Source organism: Salmo trutta, chromosome 12, assembly GCF_901001165.1.
Source record: "Salmo trutta chromosome 12, fSalTru1.1, whole genome shotgun sequence".
Taxonomy (NCBI): Eukaryota; Metazoa; Chordata; class Actinopteri; order Salmoniformes; family Salmonidae; genus Salmo; species Salmo trutta.
The window spans coordinates 79,455,713-79,478,941 of record NC_042968.1 but is presented as its reverse complement, the minus strand read 5'-3'; the positions used below and the strand labels follow the sequence as shown (position 1 = coordinate 79,478,941).

General features: G+C 47.3%; 1 protein-coding gene across 6 annotated transcripts in view; it reads left to right on the top strand.

Moving 5' to 3' along the window:
- LOC115204318 (spectrin beta chain, non-erythrocytic 1) overlaps positions 1-23,229 on the top strand; it is a 105,221-nt gene that overhangs the window by 66,368 nt on the left and 15,624 nt on the right. For all 6 annotated transcript variants that reach the window (XR_003880348.1, XM_029769787.1, XM_029769786.1 and 3 more), the window contains 28 exons: positions 4,395-4,546; positions 4,847-5,020; positions 5,447-5,538; positions 5,710-5,790; positions 6,548-6,663; positions 7,217-7,329; positions 7,444-7,631; positions 7,761-7,878; positions 8,045-8,203; positions 8,629-8,931; positions 14,286-14,439; positions 14,598-14,992; positions 15,145-15,408; positions 16,036-16,247; positions 16,548-16,685; positions 16,810-17,029; positions 17,224-17,760; positions 17,850-18,143; positions 18,304-18,450; positions 18,570-18,833; positions 18,990-19,220; positions 19,336-19,425; positions 19,526-19,816; positions 19,973-20,103; positions 21,071-21,275; positions 21,933-22,307; positions 22,566-22,810; positions 22,959-23,097. Coding sequence is in view for 5 of the 6 variants with exons in the window: in XM_029769787.1 (XP_029625647.1) it covers positions 4,395-4,546; positions 4,847-5,020; positions 5,447-5,538; positions 5,710-5,790; positions 6,548-6,663; positions 7,217-7,329; positions 7,444-7,631; positions 7,761-7,878; positions 8,045-8,203; positions 8,629-8,931; positions 14,286-14,439; positions 14,598-14,992; positions 15,145-15,408; positions 16,036-16,247; positions 16,548-16,685; positions 16,810-17,029; positions 17,224-17,760; positions 17,850-18,143; positions 18,304-18,450; positions 18,570-18,833; positions 18,990-19,220; positions 19,336-19,425; positions 19,526-19,816; positions 19,973-20,103; positions 21,071-21,275; positions 21,933-22,307; positions 22,566-22,810; positions 22,959-23,097 (5,828 nt within the window). In the remaining variant the exon portion in view is untranslated. The remainder of the gene's footprint in view (positions 1-4,394; positions 4,547-4,846; positions 5,021-5,446; positions 5,539-5,709; positions 5,791-6,547; positions 6,664-7,216; positions 7,330-7,443; positions 7,632-7,760; positions 7,879-8,044; positions 8,204-8,628; positions 8,932-14,285; positions 14,440-14,597; positions 14,993-15,144; positions 15,409-16,035; positions 16,248-16,547; positions 16,686-16,809; positions 17,030-17,223; positions 17,761-17,849; positions 18,144-18,303; positions 18,451-18,569; positions 18,834-18,989; positions 19,221-19,335; positions 19,426-19,525; positions 19,817-19,972; positions 20,104-21,070; positions 21,276-21,932; positions 22,308-22,565; positions 22,811-22,958; positions 23,098-23,229) is intronic.

Sequence of the window (23,229 nt, the reverse complement as noted above, 5' to 3'; positions counted from 1 at the left end):
AGGGTATCCAAAAATGTCTGCAGCATTTAGGGTCCCCAAGAACAGTGGCCTCCATCATTCTTAAATGGAAGAAGTTTGGATCCACCAAGACTCTTCCTAGAGCTGGCCGCCCGACCAAACTGAGCAATCAAGGGCGAAGGGCATTGGAGGTGATCAAGAACCGGATGGTCACTCTAACAGAGCTTCAGAGTTCCTCTGTGGAGATGGGAGAACCTTCCAGAAGGACAACCATCTCTGCAGCACTCCTTCAATCAGGCCTTTATTGTGCAGTGGCCAGACAGAAGCCACTCCTCAGTAAAAGGCACATGACAGCCCTCTTGGAGTTTGCCAAAAGGCACCTAAAGATTATCAGACCATGAGAAACAAGATTCTCTGGTCTGATGAAACCAAGTTTGAACTCTTTGGCAAATCTGGAGGAAACCTGGCTCCATCCCTACAGTGAAGCATGGTGGTGGCAGCATCATGCTGTGGGGATGTTTTTCAGCGGCATTGACTGGGAGACTAGTTAGGATCGAGGGAAAGATGAACGGAGCAAAGTACAGAGAGATCCTTGATGAAAACCTACCCAGGACATCAGACTGGGGCGAAGGTTCACCCTCCAACAGGACAATGACCAGCAACCTGACAGAGCTTGAGAGGATCTGCCGAGAAGAATGGGAGAAACTCCCCAAATACAGGTGTGCCAAGCTTGTAGCGTCATGCCCAAGAAGACTCGAGGCTGTAATCACTGCCAAAGGTGCTTCAACAAAGTACTGAGTAAAGGGTCTGAATACTTATGTCAATTTAATATTTCAGTTTATTTTTCAATAAATCTGCACAAATTTCTAAAAACCTGTTTTTGCTTCGTCATTAGGGGGTATTGTGTGTAGATTGACGATTAAAAAACACAATTTAATCAATTTTTGAATAAGGCTGTAACGTAACAAAATGTGAAATTCAAGGGGTCTGAATACTTTTGGAATGCACTGTGGAGTGTTTGAAGTTGAAAACCCTCCTCCCTCCCTGATAGGTTACACCCATGTTAAAGCAAGGGATGCACACCAATACTATTCCTCCTCATGCCTCACTCCATCCTAGTGTCACCCAAAGAGAGCTGGGAAGTCTGCAGGCAGTGATTTCGGAGTGAGCTGCTGCTGGCCCTCTCCAGACCTCTGAGACCTCTCTGCCTGACCGCCTGCCTGCCTGACCTGGCTGCCTGCCTGTCACTGTCCCTCCCCCTCTACCTCTCTCTCCTCCTGAACAAACCCATTAGTGTTTGATTGAAATGATCCTCAGCATGGAGAATGGGCTTCTTTAAACCTTGTAAAGTGGCCCCCTAATCCTTCAAGTTCTGCCATAAATCACCTCAGGATTACCACCGCTCTGCCACCCAGCCAGCTGCTCCCCGGCCCTGTCATCGGGCAGGGCACCGGGTGGGGTGGGGTGCCGCCTGTCTTTGTCCCTGTCCCCTGCCCCAGCATGGGATCTGTTAGCTAGGGCTGGGAATTGCCAGGGACGTCACGATACAATATTATCACTATACTTAGGTGCCGATATGTATTGTGATACTCATGATTCTATATGTATTGTATTTCTCATGATTCTATTTGTATTGTGATTCTCATGATTCTATTTGTATTGTGATTCGATACTGTGATTTTGTGTTTCAATGTTCCAAACGTATGGTTCTCCATATGTCTGCTGCAGAGTGAGCCATGAGAGTTTTGATCAGTCATGGAAATAGAAGTGCTGAAAACTAATTGGCTCCCTTATTAAAATTGAGTTTTAGTGCAGGTACAGCCAACTAGCGCAAAAATAATTTTGTGATATTGTCAAAACGATACAATATGATACAACATATCGTCAAAGATAATATCCCGATATGTAACTATTGATTCCCCCCCCCATCACTACAGTTAGCCTGGACCCAGGTGGGGCACGGCGCCGCCTAATTGACCTCTTGCTCCAGGCCTGAGACAGCAGGGTAGCGTCAGTCCAGATAGGATAAATGACCAGGACCAGTCCCAAGTCACTGTGTGACACGACTTTGCCCTGGGGAGAGAGATTCTGTCAGACATAGCCTATACCTCAATCACAAGTAACATAGGCTACAGTCCTCAAGCTGATGGCTACAGTTGAAGTTTACATACACTTAGGTTGGGGTCGCGTTCTGTCTCCTAGAGATGAACGTACTTTGGTTCGAAAAGTGCAAATCAATCCCAGAACAACAGCAAAGGACCTTGTGAAGATGCTGGAGGAAACCGGTACAAAAGTATATTTATCCACAGTAAAACGAGTCCTATATCGACATAACCTGAAAGGCAGCTCAGCAAGGAAGAAGGCACTGCTCCAAAACTGCCAGAAAAAAGTCAGACTACGGTTTGCAACTGCACATGGGGAGATGTCCTCTGGTCTGACGGGAAACAAAAATAGAACTGTTTGGCCATAATGACCATCGTTATGTTTAGAGGAAAAAAGCGGAGGCTTGCAAGCCGAAGAACACCATCCCAACTGTGAAGCACGGGGGTGGCAGCATCATGTTGTGGGAGTGCTTTGCAGCAGGAGGGAGGGACTGGTGTACTTCACAAAATAGATGGCATCATGAGGTTGTAAAATGATGTAGATATATTGAAGCAACATCTCATTACATCAGTCAGGAAGTTAAAGCTTTGTCGCAAATGGGTCTACCAAATGGACAATGACCCCAAACATACTTCGAAAGATGTGGCAAAATGGCTTAAGGACAACAAAGTCAAGGTATTGGAGTGGCCATCACGAAGTCCTGACCTCAATCCCACAGAAAATTTGTGGGCAGAACTGAAAAAGCGTGTGCGAGCAAGGAGGCCTACAAACTTGACTCAGTTACACCAACTCTGTCAGGAGGAATGGGCCAAAATTCACCCAACTTTGTGTGGGAAGCTTGTGGAAAGCTACCCGAAACGTTTGACCCAAGTTTTAAAGGCAATGCTACCAAATACTAATTGAGTGTATGTAAGCTTCTGACCCACTGGGAATGTGATGAAAGAAATGAAAGCTGAAATAAATAATACTATTATTCTGACTTTTCACATTCTTAAAATAAAGTGGTGATCCTAACTGACCTAAGACAGGGAATTTTTACTTGGATTAAATGTCAGGAATTGTGAAAAACTGAGTTTAAATGTATTTGGCTGAGGTGTATGTAAACGTCCCACTTCAACTGTATGTCACAGTACAGCTACTAAATAGCTGTGTTTCTTTCAAGCAGAGCATGACCTATTGCTCCTGTCCATCACTGTCTGTGTCACATGGCACATCTCACCAGGAGTTCCATGGATCTCACACACACTAATTCTCTCTCACATGGAGAACCATTTCACTGTGTCTTAGAGATAGCGGGAAGCTTTCCTTAACACAATGAAACCAACCAGGAATTTTAAGATTGAAGCCATGACCTTTTTCTGATAGGGTTTGGAGATGCTCTAATCTTTACTACAGTTAACATCACACAGTTTCACAAATGATCTGCTCTTTTACCTCATTGCTTTCTTACCTCATAGCTCATCTGATTTTAATTCCATTGTATTACAATTGTAGTTTATTTTCACAGTTAATTTCTTATGTGTGGGCCTCTAGCTACTAGACTGTAATGCTATTTTCTGCCCTAGATCTAACTCACAGAGACCAAGACCATGTGACCTAGAATTGAGGTCACCTTGTTTGGAGGCATGTTTAGTATCTTACTCTGCTGCATATGTCTGTGCTGCCTCTGCTACTGTTTAATTCATTGTGTCCCCTTTATCTTCCTGTAACATTATAGGGAACTATTCTCTTCAGACCCCAACACAATTCTGTGCTCGTTCCTGCAATACTGCATCATTGATTTTCTCGGTCCTTCACTTATGTGTTGGTTAGTGTCATTGTGAACCGTTAGCTTGGCTATTCAAGACTGGTCTTCTATTCAGATGGTGCAGTCTCAGGCGACTGGCGGACGCCCCGTCAGCAGCCCAGTCACTTAGGTTAAGTTAGAGGCCTAAAGAACCCTCTACTAAGCTGTCTGTCAACGCAGTAATCCCAACGACCGAATGGCGTAGCTCATCTGTGAAATGAAGTGCTGCGTAGCGGAGCTCAGGTCCCCATGATTCACTGGCATCAGTCTCAGTCTGAGGGGTGATTCAGGCATTTTAATGGCTGTATAAGACTACATGAGTGTTTTTCTCCAACAAAATTGCATCCCCTCAAAATATTTATTTTGCTGACAGTATTGGAGTATTGGACATGGGATAGGTTATTACAAAGCAATGAATGACTTAACACTTTTTGACAGTCCCTATGAGCTGGTTTCTGATTGGTTTACCCTCGCATCAACCCGCCCTCCTCTGCGCTCCAGATGATTGGTTTAACATCAACACACCCTCCTCCCCTCTCCTCTCCAGATGAGCGTGAAGCAGTGCAGAAGAAGACCTTTACTAAGTGGGTGAACTCTCACCTGGGCCGTGTGACGTGCCGCATCGGGGACCTGTACACTGACCTGAGAGATGGACGCATGCTCATCCGCCTGCTGGAGGTGCTGTCAGGAGAACAGCTGGTCAGTAACTCACAATCCCTCTTTATCTGTCCTCCTAACCCTGACCCTAACCTTAACCCTGACCAATCACTCATGGCTCACCTTGTTTGTCCTGAACTAACCCTCTCTCATTCCTGTATTCTCTTGTCCTCTCTCGTTATTTTTCTCTCACTGTGCTCCATTCTGCTTAACATGAAATCTATTTTCATTCTTATACCCTCTTCCTTTCCCTTTCTGTTTTCTTTGCCACTTTCCATCACGATCACACACCATCCTGAATTGCCCCCTTCTCTCCCCCTTCTCTCTCTTGTCTCTGTCCAGCCGAAGCCCACTAAGGGGCGTATGCGTATCCACTGCCTGGAGAACGTGGACAAGGCCCTGCAGTTCCTCAAGGAGCAGAAGGTCCACCTGGAGAACATGGGGTCTCACGACATCGTGGACGGGAACCACCGCCTCACCCTGGGTCTCATCTGGACCATCATCCTTCGCTTCCAGGTACCGTGTGACTCCTTGTAATGTTCTGTACAATGCCTTTCTATGGGCCTTCCTAGAGAGTAGAGGGCGCAAGTGAATATTACACATCCCAGCCCACTAGTGTCCCGTTCACCACCCTCACCTGGGTCAACCCCACCCTACCTAGTTCAAAACTAATGGGAATAGTTTTCTGGGGCCATTTTCTTTTCAGAGAATGTTAATATTCTAATGAGATTTCAGTGTTCTTTTTTCCCGTCATCTTCTTTTCATGACAATTACATATTTTCATGACAAGCAAATCTCTGCTCTCCTGTTAGACGGATGTGCTTCATCATCAAACTTAACAAAGAGCTGTATGTAAGACTGATGATTTCAGTGAGGTCTTAATGAGAGAGAGAGAGATTATGTAGGCAGTGTGTCTGACTGAGAGGCTGCTCTGCTTAACAGATCCAGGACATCAGTGTGGAGACTGAGGATAACAAGGAGAAGAAGTCAGCCAAAGAGGCTCTGCTGCTCTGGTGCCAGATGAAGACCGCTGGGTGAGAAGGGGGAGAGGGAGAGATTCTAGGATGTGTCCAGTAATGTGAATGTATGATGAAGATATGTGAAATGATGAGTTCTTTTATTTTAATAATTTCCAGTGTCTGTCAACACCAAAATAGCCTGGGTACTGAGTTAATGATTAATGAGCTGTTACCTTGACTCTGCAGGTACCCCAACGTCAACGTTCACAACTTTACCACCAGCTGGAGAGACGGCCTGGCATTCAACGCCATCGTGCACAAACACAGGTCGATGACCTTCCCCCTTTGTCCATGTTGCCTGTCACACTATGAAATGCGTTAGTCACTCATGTTAACTGTAGGCCCTGACATTGTCCTTCACCTGGCACTCTGTCCGTGTGAAGTGATATATTCATTCTGTCCGTGACTAGATGTCCAGTACCTTGGCCTGTTGTCCTTGCAGTGCCGTTGAGGAATAGGCCTGTTGACAGGGGGGTGTCTGTATCCCCATAAACTGATGAAAATAAAATAGGAGTTAGTTGACCTAGATAATGAATAAAACCAACTCGTTTTGCATGCAAGGCCATGCCTGGTGACTCACCATTTCCCTCTGCTGGTGACTCCTACTGCATTACGGTGGGACTCAGACACCTAGACTGTCTGATTTTTAACATGACAACAACTGTAACAAATGGAAGCCCATGGATGATGCTCATCAGTCAAATACTGGCACATTTGAATGTATGCCTGCAACTAGTGTATATTGCTCACTTGAGACTCAAAGTACGAGTAGTTTGAAATGTGGACTGAATGAGCTACAAGGCAATCATGTACATTCTGTCACTGCCATTTTCCTTATCTGATTAGAATGGGGTCGCTCTGAATCAGTGGAACAATGTTGAAGTTGACTTTGCCTACACATCTTAGAATGTACAAATCATGGCGACGTGTTGATGAACTCAACCTGTAGTGGTTAGGATGCTGTCTTTACGCCTTATACATGAGAATCCTTTCATTAAAAGCAACACCTGTTTTCCCCGTCCAGACCGGATGTGATTGAGTTTGACACCCTGAAGCGGTCCAACGCCCACTATAACCTCCAGAATGCCTTCAACACAGCAGAGAATAAGCTAGGCCTCACCAAACTCCTCGACCCAGAAGGTGAGTCAGGGAGGTCAGAGCTCAGACTGGACAAGTGTCGGATTGTATGTGGCCTCTGCCCTCGCCCTCTGGCTAGTTGTCACCAACACAGTGCTCCTGTCCTGTACCAGGCGAGCTGGATGAGCTGGATGGGGTGTGGGAGGAGGATTACTGGAATGAATTACAACTTAAGTGAGAATAGGGCCTATGTGGCCATGGGGCAGGGCTTAATGATGCCCTCTGACATCACAGAGGAAGTCCATACATGGTGAGGGGTTGGCAACGCTCTGGGGCCATCAATCAGGGCACATTTAGAGATGAGCACCATGTGTGTTTAAGTTGAATTGACTGGGTTAAGATGGGAGACAGTTTCTGTGGGCATGTGTTCGACTGTGTGTGGAAGTGTGTGTGTGCAACTGTGTGTGGAAGTGTGTGTGTGTGTGTGCGACTGGGATTGGAAGTTTGTGTGTGTGCATGTTTGTGTCTGTGTGTGTCTGACTGTGTGGGTATGTGTCTCAGTATGTGTGTGATTGTGTGTGGAGAGGAGATGAGGATCAAATGTCTCTCTTTCCAGATGTCAACGTTGACCAGCCAGATGAGAAGTCCATCATCACCTATGTGGCCACCTACTACCACTACTTCTCCAAGATGAAGGCCCTGGCTGTGGAGGGCAAGAGGGTTGGCAAGGTGGGGTGCAATGGCTGTTTAACTATTTTTTGTGTGCGTGTGCGTGCATGCGTCTTCCAGTCACTGTCTTTGGAGCTTCTCTAACCCCTCTCTTTCTCCCTCCCATCCACCCAGGTGTTGGACTATGCCATTGAGGCTGACCAGCTGGTAGGGAACTATGAGAGCCTGGCTTCAGAGCTGCTGCAGTGGATTGAGCAGACCATCCTCACTCTGAATGACCGGCAGCTGGCCAACTCCCTAAACGGTGTGCAGAACCAGCTGCAGGCCTTCAACACCTACCGCACAGTGGAGAAACCCCCAAAGTAAGATGGGGAGACACGCTGGGGGGAAATGTAGAATTTAAGAACAAGAGTGATGTTCTAGCAGGTTGGAATCATAACTTCACATATTCCATGTTAGGTGTCTGACCTGGCTGTGTTGGTGTTCCTCAGGTTCACAGAGAAAGGCAACCTGGAGGTGCTGCTGTTCACCATCCAGAGCAAGATGAGAGCCAACAACCAGAAGGTGTACATTCCCAGGGAGGGAAAGCTCATCTCTGACATCAACAAGGTATCACCCACAGGGCTCCAGTTACTCGCTGTTTAAATGCATTACTTGTCCTGAGTAGAGCTTCAATAAACAACAGTTAACCCTGCAGGTGTTTAAGATCGTGAATAACACCCCTGGTTTAATTAAGGGACCTCTCTGACTAGCTGTGTTCTGATTGGCTCTGCAGGCGTGGGAGCGTCTGGAGAAGGCAGAGCACGAGCGGGAGCTGGCGCTGAGGAACGAGCTGATTCGACAGGAGAAGCTGGAGATGCTTGCGGCTCGCTTCGACCGCAAGGCCGCCATGAGGGAGACCTGGCTGAGCGAGAACCAGCGGCTCGTCTCTCAGGTAACACCCCTGGCCGAGACCTGGTAATGGATTCACAATGAGGAGGAGGGCGGTTATATTTGTCTCCCAGGTGTCCACAGACCAGAGATAACAGTAATCATAAGTGATGGTTGTGATTACATTATTTTGACGAGACATGTTTACTGCAGACCAGCCAATCTAATTATCTAGTAAGGTGGAGGGGAGTGATAAATGACTACAGACACACTGTAGCTAGCTGATCTCCATTTTAATGGCATTTACAACTATAATTTGCTATCACTGTCATTTCTAGAAGTGAGAGTGGATTTAGCAATTTAATAGACAATTTAATACCCTTGTATGCATTTGAACACATTTACTCTTTCTATCACATATACGTTTATGACCAATGTACAGACTGACCTCTCCCGCTTCTAACCTCAATCTGTCCTCTTGTCCCTCAGGACAACTTTGGCGTGGACCTGGGAGCGGTGGAGGCCGCCACCCGTAAACACGAGGCCATCGAGACGGACATCGGGGCGTACGGGGAGCGTGTGGCGGCCGTGGAGGCGGTGGCCAGGGAGCTGGAGGCAGAGAACTACCATGACGTGCGTCGCGTGCTGGCGAGGAGGGACAACGTGCTGCGGCTGTGGGAGTATCTGAAGGAGCTGTTAGCCGCTCGCAGGGAGAGACTCCACGCACACCGAGACCTGCAGAGACTGCTGGAGGAGATGAGATACATCATGGACTGGATGGGAGATATGAAGGTACTGGAACATATCAACATGTCAACTCTGCACACACTATATATTCTCCCAGTGTAGAATATGTACTCTTGGTCATTAACAACCTTCTGTAATCCTGTACATTTCACACTATCAACTCTGCATGCTAGTACTCCTTTCAAAATGGTTACTACTCCTGGGTGTAATGGGTTTACAGAGGTTGACTGGGTGAAATAAGTCTGTCTGAGTGTATTCTTAGCTCTTGGCCTCAGCTGATTCCTTTTCCCCTGACTACCTTAAAGGGCAAATCCGTCACTTTTCAACCCTGTATTCATTATCTCCAGCACCATACCAGTGTATATAAATGTAGGTGAAAATTAGGGATGTAACAATTCACCGATACACGTCTGTCGCTGATTCAGATGTTTAAGATACAAGTGCATCGGTCCGCGGACCCCAAACCGATCCAAATGTAGCATGCATCGGTCAGAACATCAATTCAAACGTTACGAATCGCCGGTTCCCAAAAATGCCTTGCTCCTAGTACATTCTTTCTACCTTCCGAAAAGACCTCATCTTTTGTGACAGCTGATGTGTCCTCTCTTTCAGTGTCCAACTGCATGTAACTGTGTTCACAGTCATTGATCTGCAAGTCATTTTGCATACCGAAAAAACCCCAGGCCTTGTCGGACTGCACACTATGCAGTGCCCACTGTAGCTGCTTCTTCTTGTTTTTAACTGATTGGAGTGGAACCTGGTGTGGTCGTCTGCTGCAATAGCCCATCTGTGACAAGGACCGACGAGTTGTGTGTTCCGAGATGGCGTTCTGCACACCACTGTTGTACTGTGGTGTTATGTGCCTGTTTGTAGCCGCCTGTTAGCTTGCACGATTTTGGCCATTCTCCTTTGACCTCTCATCAACGAATTGTTTTCACCCACAGGACTGCTGCTGACTGGATGTTTTTTGCTTTGTTTGTCACACCATTCTCTGTAAACCCCAGACACTGTCTTGCATGAAAAGCCCAGGAAGCCGGACGTTTCTGAGATACTGGAGCTGGCGCACCTGGCACCGACGATCATACCACGCTCAATGTCACTTAGGCCATTTGTTTTGCCCATTCTAACATTCAATCGAACTTTAACTCAATGCCTGTCTGACTGTTTTATATAGCAAGCCACGGCCACGTGAGCCACTGTCTGTAGGAGCAACCATTTGTGTGAATGGGATGTTGTACCTAATAAATTGTCCGCTGAGCTATGTCATAGCTAATTTGTAAACCACAAATATTGATACATTACTAGCACAAACACTTCATCTGCAAAAATATCAAATTAACTTCTCTAGGGTAGGGGGCAGTATTTTGACGTCCGGATGAAAGGCCTGCCCGTAGTAAACTGCCTGCTACTCAGGCTCAGAAGGTAGGATATGCATATTATTAGTAGATTTGGATAGAAAACACTCTGACGTTTCTAAAACTGTTTGAATGATGTCTGTGAGTATAACAGAACTCATATGGCAGGCAAAAACCTGAGAAAAATCCAACCAGGAAGTGTGGAAATCTGAGGTTTGTAGTTTTTCAAGTGATTGCCTATACAGTATACAGTGACTTAGGGTTCATTTTGCACTTCCTAAGGCTTCCACTAGATGTCAACAGTCTTTAGAACGTTGTTTCATGCTTCTACTGTGAATAGGGAGAGAATAAGAGGTCTTGGAAGTAGATGAGTGAGAAAATGACATGAGCTCAGTGGCGCGCGCTCACTGACCGTTAGCTGTGTTCCTTTTTTTTTTTGAAGACAAAGGAATCGTCCGGTTGCAATATTATGGAAGATTTATGATAATAACATCCTAAAGATTGATTCTCTACATTGTTTGACATGTTTCTACAATCTGTAGTATAACTTTTTTTGACTTTTCATCTGGACTTAGTAAGCGCGTGCCTTACATTTGGAATAGTGAACCTAACGCGCAAACAAAATGGAGGTATTTGGACATAAAGATGAACTTTATCGAACAAAACAAACATTTATTCTGGAACTGGGATTCCTGTGAGTGCATTCCGATGAAGATCATCAAAGGTAAGTGAATATTTATAATGTAATTTTTGTCATTTCTGTTGACTCCAAAATGGCGGGTATCTGTATGGCTTGTTTTGATATCTGAGCGCTGTACTCAGATTATTGCAAAATTTGCTTTCGCCGTAAAGCTTTTTTGAAATCTGACACAGCGGTTGCATTAAGGAGAAGTGTATCTATAATTCTTTGAATAACTGTTGAATATTTTATCAACGTTTATGATGAGTATTTCTGTAAATTGGTGTGCTCATTCACTGGAAGTTTTGGAAGGCAAAACATTTCTGAACGTTACACGCCAATGTAAAATGGGGTTTTTGGATATAAATATGAACTTTATCGAGCAAAACATACATGTATTGTGTAACAATCACCACCTTCCAGAGACACCTGAAACCCCACCTCTTTAAGGAATACCTGGGATAGGATAAAGTAATCCTTCTAACCCCCCCCTTTAAAAGATTTAGATGCACTATTGTAAAGTGGTTGTTCTACTGGATATTATAGGTGAATGCACCAATTTGTAAGTCGCTCTGGATAAGAGCGTCTGCTAAATGACTTAAATGTAAATGTAAATGTAAACATGAAGTCCTATGAGTGCCATCTGATGAAGATCATCAAAGGTTAGTGATTCATTTTAGCTGTATTTCTGGTTTTTGTGACGCCTCTCCTTGCTTGGAAAATGGCTGTGTGGTTTTTCTTGTCTCGGCGCTGTCCTAACATAATCTAATGTTATGCTTTCGCCGTAAAGCCTTTTTGAAATCGGACAATGTGGTTGGATTAACGAGAAGTGTATCTTTAAAATGGGATATAATAGTTGTATGTTTGAGAAATTTGAATTATGACGCTAGCGTCCCACATACCCCAGAGAGGTTAATTAGTGGGTGATGGTGATTTCAGAACCAAAGTCTGGGACAAAAAAACATACGCTACATCGCCCCTCCTTTATCTGATATTGGAAGATGCCTAGTCTCCCTTATGGCTCAGCTCAGGTGCCTACATAGTACATACACCATAGCCATGAATCATTTACACACACACAAACCCAGAAGTCGGCTCAAACAGATCCAGCTCCAAGAGGCCCAGCTCATGAGTTCCATCAGCAGCAGATTTGAATTTAGAATAGAAAATGTTTATGCAATAAATGTTAGTGCATCGAATCGCACCGAAACGCATTGATTCATTCTGATATCAAACCAAATCACACCGAATCATTTCAAACTAAAACGTATTGTTCCTGTATCGTATCGGAGATACGTATCGAATCATTTTGAAAGGTAAAGATGCGCATCCCCTGAAGAACATGGCGTGTTTGTATGACCTGTGGTTAAAAAGATAAGAAGAAAGGTCCTAAAAAAAAAATTCTCTGTGACATCACAGGGCAGGATTAAAAATAAGAAAACCAGTGATTTTCAAAACCTGCAATGAGTTTCTAGTCAGGGTGAGGGTATTTTCTTGCTCCCCACGTCACCGTGAATCTCAGTGTTTGAAAATAACTGTTTTTAAAATGTTTTAATCCCTTACACTTGTGGAAATTGGCCTATATGGATAGGGCCAAATAAATATGCTTCTAACAGAACTACAAAAAGCATATGCATGACCATGGTAGCAATTGAAGAACACTTTGGAGATTTATGGGGAAATGATCAGAACAAAGGGGAGGACAACAGTTCACCTGACACAAGACTGAATCTAAACATGACACTCTTGATTGTATGTGCATTTCATTTACTGTACTTTTCATTTGTCAATACCGAAATCTGAAAATACTCTGGATACATTCAGTAACATAATAAGAATATTCATTGAAATTTGGAGTAGGCGCAAGATAATAAAAAAGATTGAGTGAGTGAGAGGACTAACTGGTGTCTCCAAGTGGCCACACCTCTCCGGTTCCTAAGTCATTTCAATGCACTTTTATGACTCAAGGAAAGAACTATAAAGTGCTATTTGAGCTCTCCTAGCTTTGCCATTGAGGAACTGAAGCAAGCACACTTGTAGTTTTTTGTTTGCAACACAGCCCTCACACGCAATCCAAAAACGTTCCATTATAAATTGCAAACTGGGTTAGGTGTGCATCATTTTGGAAGATTATTCTAGTACCAACGTGGCTAGCTAAGTTCAGACAATCAGATCGTAATATTTTTATGCATAGAATGGAGTCATCCAAGTGAGTGTTCTGTTGCTAATCATTTTCTTCACAATTCGACAAACAGGCTCATTCTTTTCAGGGCAACGCAGGATATAACTCATGTCAGCCTTCTAACTGTGGATCTAACATAGCGATCATAAACGTTGATACTGTACATTTAAAAAAAATATATTCTAGTATGGAAATGTGAAGTGCACATTTGGACTCATGGCTGTGTGGTTTGCTTGTACGACGTCAAAGCGGTATTCATTATAATCCTCAATGTCTCGTCTTTCAGAACACGTTAAGTCCTTTCGATTCACAGCATTTCCCTCACTCAGACAACAAATGTACAAAAGTAGAGGAAGGGATGGGGACATCTTCCTGTCGCACGCGGTGCTCAAGTTTATAATGACTGTCAGTCAGAAGCAGAGAACCTGAGCTCTGACATCATGTATAGCATGTTACTGTATAGCCACTCTGGTCCAATTTAGGCACTTACTGTATCAATGACAAATTGTGACATTTTCAACCCTTATACGGGATTACAGGGACTGTGAGTGGAAAGGGTTAATTTTTGATGACGTCGTCAGGTAGAACTTTTTAACTTTAGATTTATTTATTTTTATTTTTTGAAATGTGCAGTTTTCACATATGTAGACACTGGTATTGTGCTAGAGATAATGAAATTGAAAAGTGGTAGAATTGCCCTTTAACAGATTCATGTTATTGTGATTATATTGTGATTCAGGGAGCCTTGCCTCATCAATACCTAATGAGCACTCTGTTTTCTCAAGATAAAGTCTCGCTTATCAGTCACCAAGAAAGCTGGCCCCTCATTTACGATATTGACAGCTTTGCTTAATCTATAACTCTGTGACTGCTGGAACCATAATGTCTTACCAATTCTCTCTCCCATTACCATCTCATTAGGAGCATGTCTTCACTATGTAGAGAATGTAGTATTTTATTAGGATCCCCATTAGCTGCTTCTAATGCAGTAGCTACTCTTCTTGTGGTCCACACAGAACATTGATAGACAAGAACAGCTCAAGGACAGAGCTACATGCATGTAAATGATAATATAAAGGTTCTGTACTGAGATAACAGACAGAACTATACTATAGGCCTACATAGTCCAGACATGGTGAATGACTGTGTTTCTAACCTGTCTTCCTGCCATGTGCTCTCCCAGGGTCGTCTGCAGTCCCAGGACAGTGGGAAGCATCTGCATGATGTGGAGGACCTGCTGCAGACTCACAACCTGGTGGAGGCAGACATCTCAGCCCAGGCAGAGAGGGTCCGCGGGGTCCAGAGAGCTGCTCAGCGCTTCACCTCCGACCAACAGGGTGAGACTACAGACATGCACACAAGTTTTATACACACATTGTTACTGTTTGAGTAATTATGATAAAGATAACATTTGACTACTATGCAACATTTGTTTGGATGCCCCTCCACTGCTAACTAAATAACTAGCTATTTTTCCTCCATCTTTCTCTCTCAGTCTACAAGCCGTGTGAGCCGGCACTGGTGGGAGAGAAGGTGTCTCTGCTGGGCCGGGCCTATGAGGAGCTGGGCCAGCTGGCTGGGGAGCGGAGGGAGCGCCTGGAGGCCTCACGGCGCCTCTGGCAGTTCCTGTGGGAGATGGGAGAAGAGGCGGCCTGGATCAGAGAGCAGGAGCAGATCCTGTCAGGAGGAGACTGTGGCCGCGACCTCACCTCCGCCCTGCACCTCCTCAGTAAGCACGAGGCCTTCAGGGATGAGATGGCAGCCCGCTACGGTCCTCTCGGCCACAGCATCGCCGCCGGACAGACCCTGGTGGAGGAGGGACACTTTGGAGCCCCAGAGTGCACTGAGAGGATCAGGGACGTACGTGCTCAGTGGGCACACCTGGAGGAGGTCAGTGGGCAGGGGAAAGGAAAAGGAGATGGACAAGTCTGGAGAGTAGTCAGTCCACTAGCGAAATGAATATATAGACTATATAGTATTTCAGAAGTTGATGTATTTCCTCTGTTTGTATTCTGATTCCTTCTCTCTCCCTGCGTCCCCAGACATCCCAGCTGAGGGAAGTGCAGCTGAAGGAGGCGGTGGCCCTGCACCAGTTCCAGACTGACGCCAATGACATGGAGGCCTGGATCTTGGAGACGCTGCGCCAGGTGTCCAGCCAGGAGGTGGGCCACGACGAGTTCTCCACCCAGACCCTAGCCCGCAAGCAGAGAGAGGTGGAGGAGGAGATCCAGAGCCACCGCACCCTCATCGACTCCCTGCATGAGCAGGCCCTCGGCCTGCCTCCGGTCCATGCAAACTCCCCTCAGGTCAGTTACCCCTGGAACAGTATACCAAACCAACTCACACTTTCTACACTACTTCACACTCTCCCACTGTTTCTCTCTCTCTCTGATATATACAGACACTGGCCCATACATATTACATACAGACTCTCAATGTCTCCGCTTAAGTGAGACATATTTTATTTATCGTTCCCATTCTGTATTCCTTGACTTGTTATTGACTCTGGTCAAAGGAGCATCTTCTGGTTGTTATTGACACTGGTAAGAGGAGCATCTTCTGGCTGACTGGTTGTTATTGACACTGGTCAAAGGAGCGTCTTCTGGCTGACTGGTTGTTATTGACACTGGTAAGAGGAGCATCTTCTGGCTGACTGGTTGTTATTGACACTGGTAAGAGGAGCGTCTTCTGGCTGACTGGTTGTTATTGACACTGGTAAGAGGAGCGTCTTCTGGCTGACTGGTTGTTATTGACACTGGTAAGAGGAGCATCTTCTGGCTGACTGGTTGTTATTGACACTGGTCAAAGGAGCGTCTTCTGGCTGACTGGTTGTTATTGACACTGGTAAGAGGAGCATCTTCTGGCTGACTGGTTGTTATTGACACTGGTAAGAGGAGCATCTTCTAGCTGACTGATTGTTGCTGTCTGTGTAGGTGGAGGGGCGTCTGCCTGCTATTGAGCAGCGCTATGAGGAGCTGGAGTCTCTGTCTGCGTCGCGGCGTCAGGCCCTGGAGGGGGCACTGGCCCTCTACCGCATGTACAGCGAGGCGGGCGCCTGCCAGCTGTGGGTGGGGGAGAAGGAACAGTGGCTGGACGGCATAATGATCCCCACTAAACTGGAAGACCTGGAGGTGGTGCAGCAGAGGTGAGCTGGGGAAGGAAGGGAGGAATAAGGGAGGAGTGTTAGAATGATGTTATAAGAAGAAAGTCATTATCTGTAGGCAATGATTTAAATGGCCTTTCCTTGATCGATATCGATCTGCATACTGATCACTGTGCTCCTGTAAATGAAGCGGATATCAAACTGAATCGGTTTCTTCTTTTTAACATCAAAACAACATTTGAGCATGCTAATATTTCACCTTTAGTCTCCATTGTAGAGACAAAGCAATGGAAATATGAGTGACGCGAAATGAGACTGTCTGATGTATCTGTGTGTCCGCAGGTTCGAGACCCTGGAGCCTGAGATGAACAACCTGGGGACTCGTATCTCTGATGTCAACCAGGTGGCCCAGCAGCTCCTGGGATCAGACAACCGCAGCAAAGAGCAGATCCACCAGACACAAGACCGGCTTAACAACAGGTTAGTGGTACTCGACATGTCTCGGACATGAAAAACACACATACCATCTGATACACAGCCAATACTCTGTATAAAGTTAGCACTTGGAACAGGTATTGAGACTTCCCCTTGCTCTGGTCCCCAGGTGGAAGGAGTTCCAGCGTCTGGCAGACCAGAGGAAACATGCCCTGGAGTCGGCCCTCAACATCCAGAACTATCACCTGGAGTGTAACGAGATCCAGAGCTGGATGAGAGAGAAGACCAAGGTGATCGAGTCCACCGAGAGCCTGGGCAACGACCTGGCTGGTGTCATGGCCCTGCAGCGCAAACTCACCGGCATGGAGAGAGACCTGGAGGCCATTCAGGTACGGCAGGGTCAACGGTTATGGAGGTGGACAAAGACTTAGGGTAAACCTAATGAAACCACAGCAACAGATCATTTTAAAGAGATGATCAGTATTGTTGAGTCATTAACTGGTAATGAGATCATCAGTACTTTGTATAATTTTATGTCGGATGATGTTGGTGACAACCAGGTATATTTTCCATATCTTTTCAGGGTAAGTTGGACGACCTGAGAAATGAGGCAGAGAAGCTGGCTGAGGAGCACCCGGACCAGGCCGAGGAGATCCATGCCCACCTGGGGGGGATCCAGGAAGTGTGGGAGGAGCTCAACGCCACCATGAAGCGGCGTGAGGAGTCTCTGGGCGAAGCCAGTAAGCTGCAGGGATTCCTCCGGGACCTGGATGACTTCCAGTCCTGGCTGTCCCGCACGCAGACCGCCGTGGCGTCCGAGGACATCCCCACCTCGCTGCCAGAGGCTGAGTGCCTGCTCTCCCAGCACGAGAGCATCAAGAACGAATGGGACAACTACAAGGAGGACTATGAGAAGATGCGGGCGGTGGGTGACGAGGTGACCCAGGGCCAGACGGACGCCCAGTACATGTTCCTGGCCCAGAGGCTGCAGGCTCTGGACACCGGCTGGCAAGATCTGCGCCGCATGTGGGAGAACCGCCACAGCCTGCTGGCCCAAGCTTTTGACTTCCAGACCTTCCTGAGAGACGTCAAGCAGGCTGAGGGCTTCCTCAACAGCCAGGTGAGCACCGGGACACCAGGGAAGGAGAAGAAACATACAAATATAGTGTATCTTGGTGAAGTTACTAATAGTTCTCTCTCCCTCTGTAGGAGTATGTGCTGTCCCACACTGAGATGCCCTCCAGCCTGCAGGGAGCAGAGGAGGCCATCAAGAAGCACGAGGACTTCCTGACCACCATGGAGGCCAGCGAGGAGAAGATCACGGGCGTGGTGGAGGCTGGACGCCGCCTGGTCAATGACCTCAACGCCAACTCCGACAAGATCCAGGAGAAGGCCGACTCCATCCAGGAGAGACATCAGAAGAATAGGGAAGCTGCAAATGAACTCCTTTCTAAACTGAAGGACAACCGCGAACTTCAGCACTTCCTGCAGGACGGACAGGAGGTACAAACCATCAACTAACTCTTACTATAATAATGGTGGTGTGATACATTTTATTGAGATGCTGTTTGTCCTGTATTCAGAAATCTGACAAATCAGTAGTCAAAGTAATTAACCTGAAGTACAGGTCATTGAGTAATATCATTCTCCTTTCCCTCTGCAGCTGACTCTGTGGATCAATGAGAAGATGCTGACAGCTCAGGACATGTCATATGACGAGGCCAGGAACCTCCACAGCAAGTGGCAGAAACACCAGGCCTTCATGGCTGAGCTGGCCTCCAACAAGGACTGGCTGGACAAGATCGACAAGGTACAGTATGACTATGAAGGATTGAATATTCAAGAGAGGAAAAGTGGGAAAAATAAATCAGAAAAGGTGTGTATGCCAGTATTTTACTGTCTGACCCTCTCTCCCCTCTCCCCCGTTAGGAGGGCCAAGTGCTGGTGACAGAAAAGCCGGAGCTGCAGCCTGTTGTCCAACAGACTCTTGAAGGCCTGCAGAGCCAGTGGGAGGAGCTAGAGAGCACTACGCGCGCCAAGGCACAGTGCCTCTTCGATGCCAACAGGGCGGAGCTTTTCACCCAGAGCTGCTCTGCCCTGGACATTTGGCTGAAGAACCTGTCAGGACAGCTGCAGAGTGACGACTTCGGAAAGGATCTGACATCCGTCAACATCCTGCTCAAGAAGCACCAGGTGGGTGACATTACACTGTCCAATCCAAGCATCATCTTTACCACTTCAAGTCCTCAGTTGTCATACTCCTTTGTGACCATTTGAATGGATGTGTCACTTCAATATAAAAGAGGGTAATAACAAACATGCTCTCCTTCTCCCCGTGTCTCTGTGTAGATGCTAGAGCACCAGATGGAGGTGCGTGAGAAGGAGGTGCAGTCGCTGCAGTCCCAGGCGCTGGCGCTCTCCCAGGACGATGCTGGTGTGGCGGTGGTGGAGGTGGACAGCCAGCAGAGGAGAGTCACTGACAGCTTCTCCCAGCTCCAGGACCCCCTCAACCAGAGGAGGCAGCAACTGCTGGCATCCAAGGAGGCCCACCAGTTCAACAGAGACCTGGAGGATGAGATTGTGAGTGGGACCACCTAACTCTAAATTCAGAGATTTTAATACTGAATCATCATGGGTGTTGTTTGCACAGTTTTCTCCTGTTTGTAATTCTTGTTTACTTTCTTCCGTCACTTAGCTGTGGGTGAAGGAGAGGATGCCCCTGGCCACCTCCACAGACCATGGCAAGGACCTGCCCAGTGTACAGCTGCTTATCAAGAAGAACCAGGTGCACAGATGAGGGAGGAAGTCTGGACTTCTATCAGAGTGAAAGGACAGTGTTGGAGAGGAGATGTTGCATTTGGCTAAACCTTTGTTTTGTCACCCAGACTTTGCAGAAGGAGATCCAGGGCCACCAGCCCCGTATTGATGACATCCAGACCCACCACCGGGGTATGTCCCCAGGGAAGGAGGAGGTGGACGGGGAGTGGCAGTCTGCTCTGGAGCAACGTCTGGTGGAGCTCCGGGACTCCTGGGCCCAGCTCATCGCTGAGACAGATGAGCGCCACGCCCGGCTAGTGGAAGCTAACCGCGCCCAGCAGTTCTACACAGATGCTGCCGAGGCCGAGGCCTGGATGGGAGAGCAGGAGCTACACATGATGTCAGAGGACAAGGCCAAGGTGAGTGGAGAGACGGGCTGTAGCAAAGACGGGCTGTAGTTAAAGAGCTTTCTGTGTTAATGATGATGCTAATGATGTCCATTCTGCACACTCGATTGCTTTGTTTATCCTTTGCTTAATGATGCTGACTCCATATCTGTGATGTGTGTGACCCAGGATGAGCAGAGTGCTCTGGTGATGGTGAAGAAGCACCAGACACTAGAACAGGCCCTGGAGGACTACGCCCAGACCATCCACCAGCTGGCCAACAGCAGCCGCACCATGATGACCAGCGAACACCCAGAGAGGTGAGAGAACACAACAGGTTAATAATGTGGGGTTGGGCCAGTAGCCAAGTAAGCGTTGGGCCAGTAGCCAAGTAAGCGTTGGGCCAGTAGCCAAGTAAGCGTTGGGCCAGTAGCCAAGTAAGCGTTGGGCCAGTAGCCAAGTAAGCGTTGGGCCAGTAGCCAAGTAAGCGTTGGGCCAGTAGCCAAGTAAGCGTTGGGCCAGTAGCCAAGTAAGCGTTGGGCCAGTAGCCAAGTAAGCGTTGGGCCAGTAGCCAAGTAAGCGTTGGGCCAGTAACCAAGTAAGCGTTGGGCCAGTAACCAAGTAAGCTTTGGGCCAGTAACCGGAAGGTTGCTAGTACAAATACCTGAGCCGACACGGTGAAAAAGCAAGACACTTAATCCTAATTTGCGCCTGTGGCTGACCTTGTAAAACAAGGCATTTCACTGCACATATACGGTGTGTGTGACAATTTAAAAAAACTGCTTTAATAGCTCAATACGTAAAGCTAAAAGTTTACAATATGATTTAACTACAGTCACAATGTCCCTGTCATGACAACTGGCCTGACTCTCTCATGACAACTGGCCTGACTCTCTCATGACAACTGGCCTGACTCTCTCATTACAACTGACCTGACTCTCTCATGACAACTGGCCTGACTCTCTCATGACAACTGGCCTGACTCTCTCATGACAACTGGCCTGACTCTCTCATGACAACTGGCCTGACTCTCTCATTACAACTGGCCTGACTCTCTCATGACAACTGGCCTGACTCTCTCATGACAACTGGCCTGACTCTCTCATGACAACTGGCCTGACTCTCTCATGACAACTGGCCTGACTCTCTCATGACAACTGGCCTGACTCTCTCATGACAACTGGCCTGACTCTCTCATGACAACTGGCCTGACTCTCTCATGACAACTGGCCTGACTCTCTCATGACAACTGGCCTGACTCTCTCTCTTATTCGCCACTACTATTAGCGAGCGTATCAACCTACGGCAAGCCCAGGTGGACAAGCTGTACGCAGGGCTGAAGGACCTGGCTGAGGAGCGTCGTGGGCGTCTGCAGGAGAGGCTGAGGCTGACCCAGCTGAAGAGAGAGGTGGACGACCTGGAGCAGTGGATCGCTGAGAGGGAGGTGGTGGCCGGATCCCATGAGCTGGGACAGGACTACGAACATGTCACCGTGAGTAACACTTTTCTACTGTAGATGCTCTACAGACTATCAGTAACATTTCAACTATCTACTAGCCCTAACCCTGAACTTAACTTTTATCCTAACCCCAGCACTAACCTTAACCCTTATTCTAAACCTAACTGTAACCTTAGCAAGCAGCTTCTTATCAACAGATAGTTTGTTAGTATGACCATCTGTAGAGCATCTACGCATGGACTATCCTGACTGTCCAAATAACGTGTGACCTTCAATTACTTAGTAACACATAAACACAACACACACTTAGGAACACAACACACACCTAGGAACACAACACACACCTAGGAACACAGCACACACCTAGGAACACAACACACACCTAGGAACACAACACACACCTAGGAACACAACACACACCTAGGAACACAACACACACCTAGGAACACAACACACACCTAGGAACACAACACACACCTAGGAACACAACACACACCTAGGAACACAACACACACCTAGGAACACAACACACACCTAGGAACACAACACACACCTAGGAACACAACACACACCTAGGAACACAACACACACCTAGGAACACAACACACACAGACACTGATTGCTCACCAACAACCTTTTGTTCTTTGTCAGTATGATGTTCATCCATATGTAATCCCCCTCTCTCCTTAGATGCTGCGGGACAAGTTCCGGGAGTTTGCTCGGGACACCAGCACCATTGGCCAGGAGCGCGTGGACGCCGTTAACGCTCAGGCCGATGACCTCATTGAGTCGGGTCACCCTGAGAACGCCAGCGTGGCAGAGTGGAAGGACGGGCTGAACGAGGCGTGGGCCGACCTGCTGGAGCTGATCGACACGCGCACCCAGATGCTGGCCGCCTCCTACGAGCTGCACCGCTTCCACCAGGACGCCCGCGAGGCCATGGGGAGGGTCCGGGAGAAGAAGGAGGCGCTGCCCTCTGACCTGGGCCGTGACCTCAACACCGTCCAGCACCTCCACCGACAGCACAATGCCTATGAGCACGACATCCAGGCCCTCAGTGGACAGGTAGGCTGCTGCTTTTAACTGTTGACTGCACCATGAATTTCCCTTCAGGTACAATAAAGAAGTTGCATTGAATTGAATTAATTTGGCACCATACAATGGGAGTACAGGGATACTTACAGGAACACAAGTCATGACACACACTCTGAACACACTAAAATATTAGATTTAATGCAGACACTACATGATATTATCAATTTGTCAGAGCAAAAGGTTCATGGTTTTTAAGCTCCCGTCTGCCCCGTCCCTCTCCGTCCCCAGGTGAACCAGGTGCAGGACGACGCAGCGCGGCTGCAGAAGGCCTACGCTGGGGAGAAGGCTGAGGAGATCCACCGGAGTGAGCGTTCTGTCACTGAGGCCTGGGAGGGTCTGCTGGGGGCCGGCCAGGCTCGCCGTCACCTCCTGCTGGACACCGTGGAGAAGTTCCGCTTCTTCAACATGGTGCGTGACCTCATGCTGTGGATGGACGGGGTCAACCTGCAGATCGACGCCCACGACAGCCCCAGGTCAGACCTGATCATCTCTCTGTTGTGTGTCATTGTTCTTCTCCAATGTTGGTTTTATTAAGGTCAATGGTTAGGGCCCCAATGTAAAATCCCTTTCACCAATGTATTCCGCTCCCCGCCCCACCCTCCCATCCTCTCTCTCTCTCAGGGACGTGTCCTCTGCAGGGCTGGTTATAGCCAACCATCAGGACATCAAGTCTGAGATCGAGACCCGGGCAGACAGCTTCACCGCCTGCAATGAGATGGGACACTCTCTCATCAACAACAACCACTATGCAGCTGATGAGGTATGGGCCTGGGCATGTCACCGTTACACCACATACAGTACAATACACACTACCATCAATTCACACACACTAGAATTTAGTCAAGGGATTAGGACAAAATCCAATGTCAAAGGTGTGTTTATGCAATGTGTG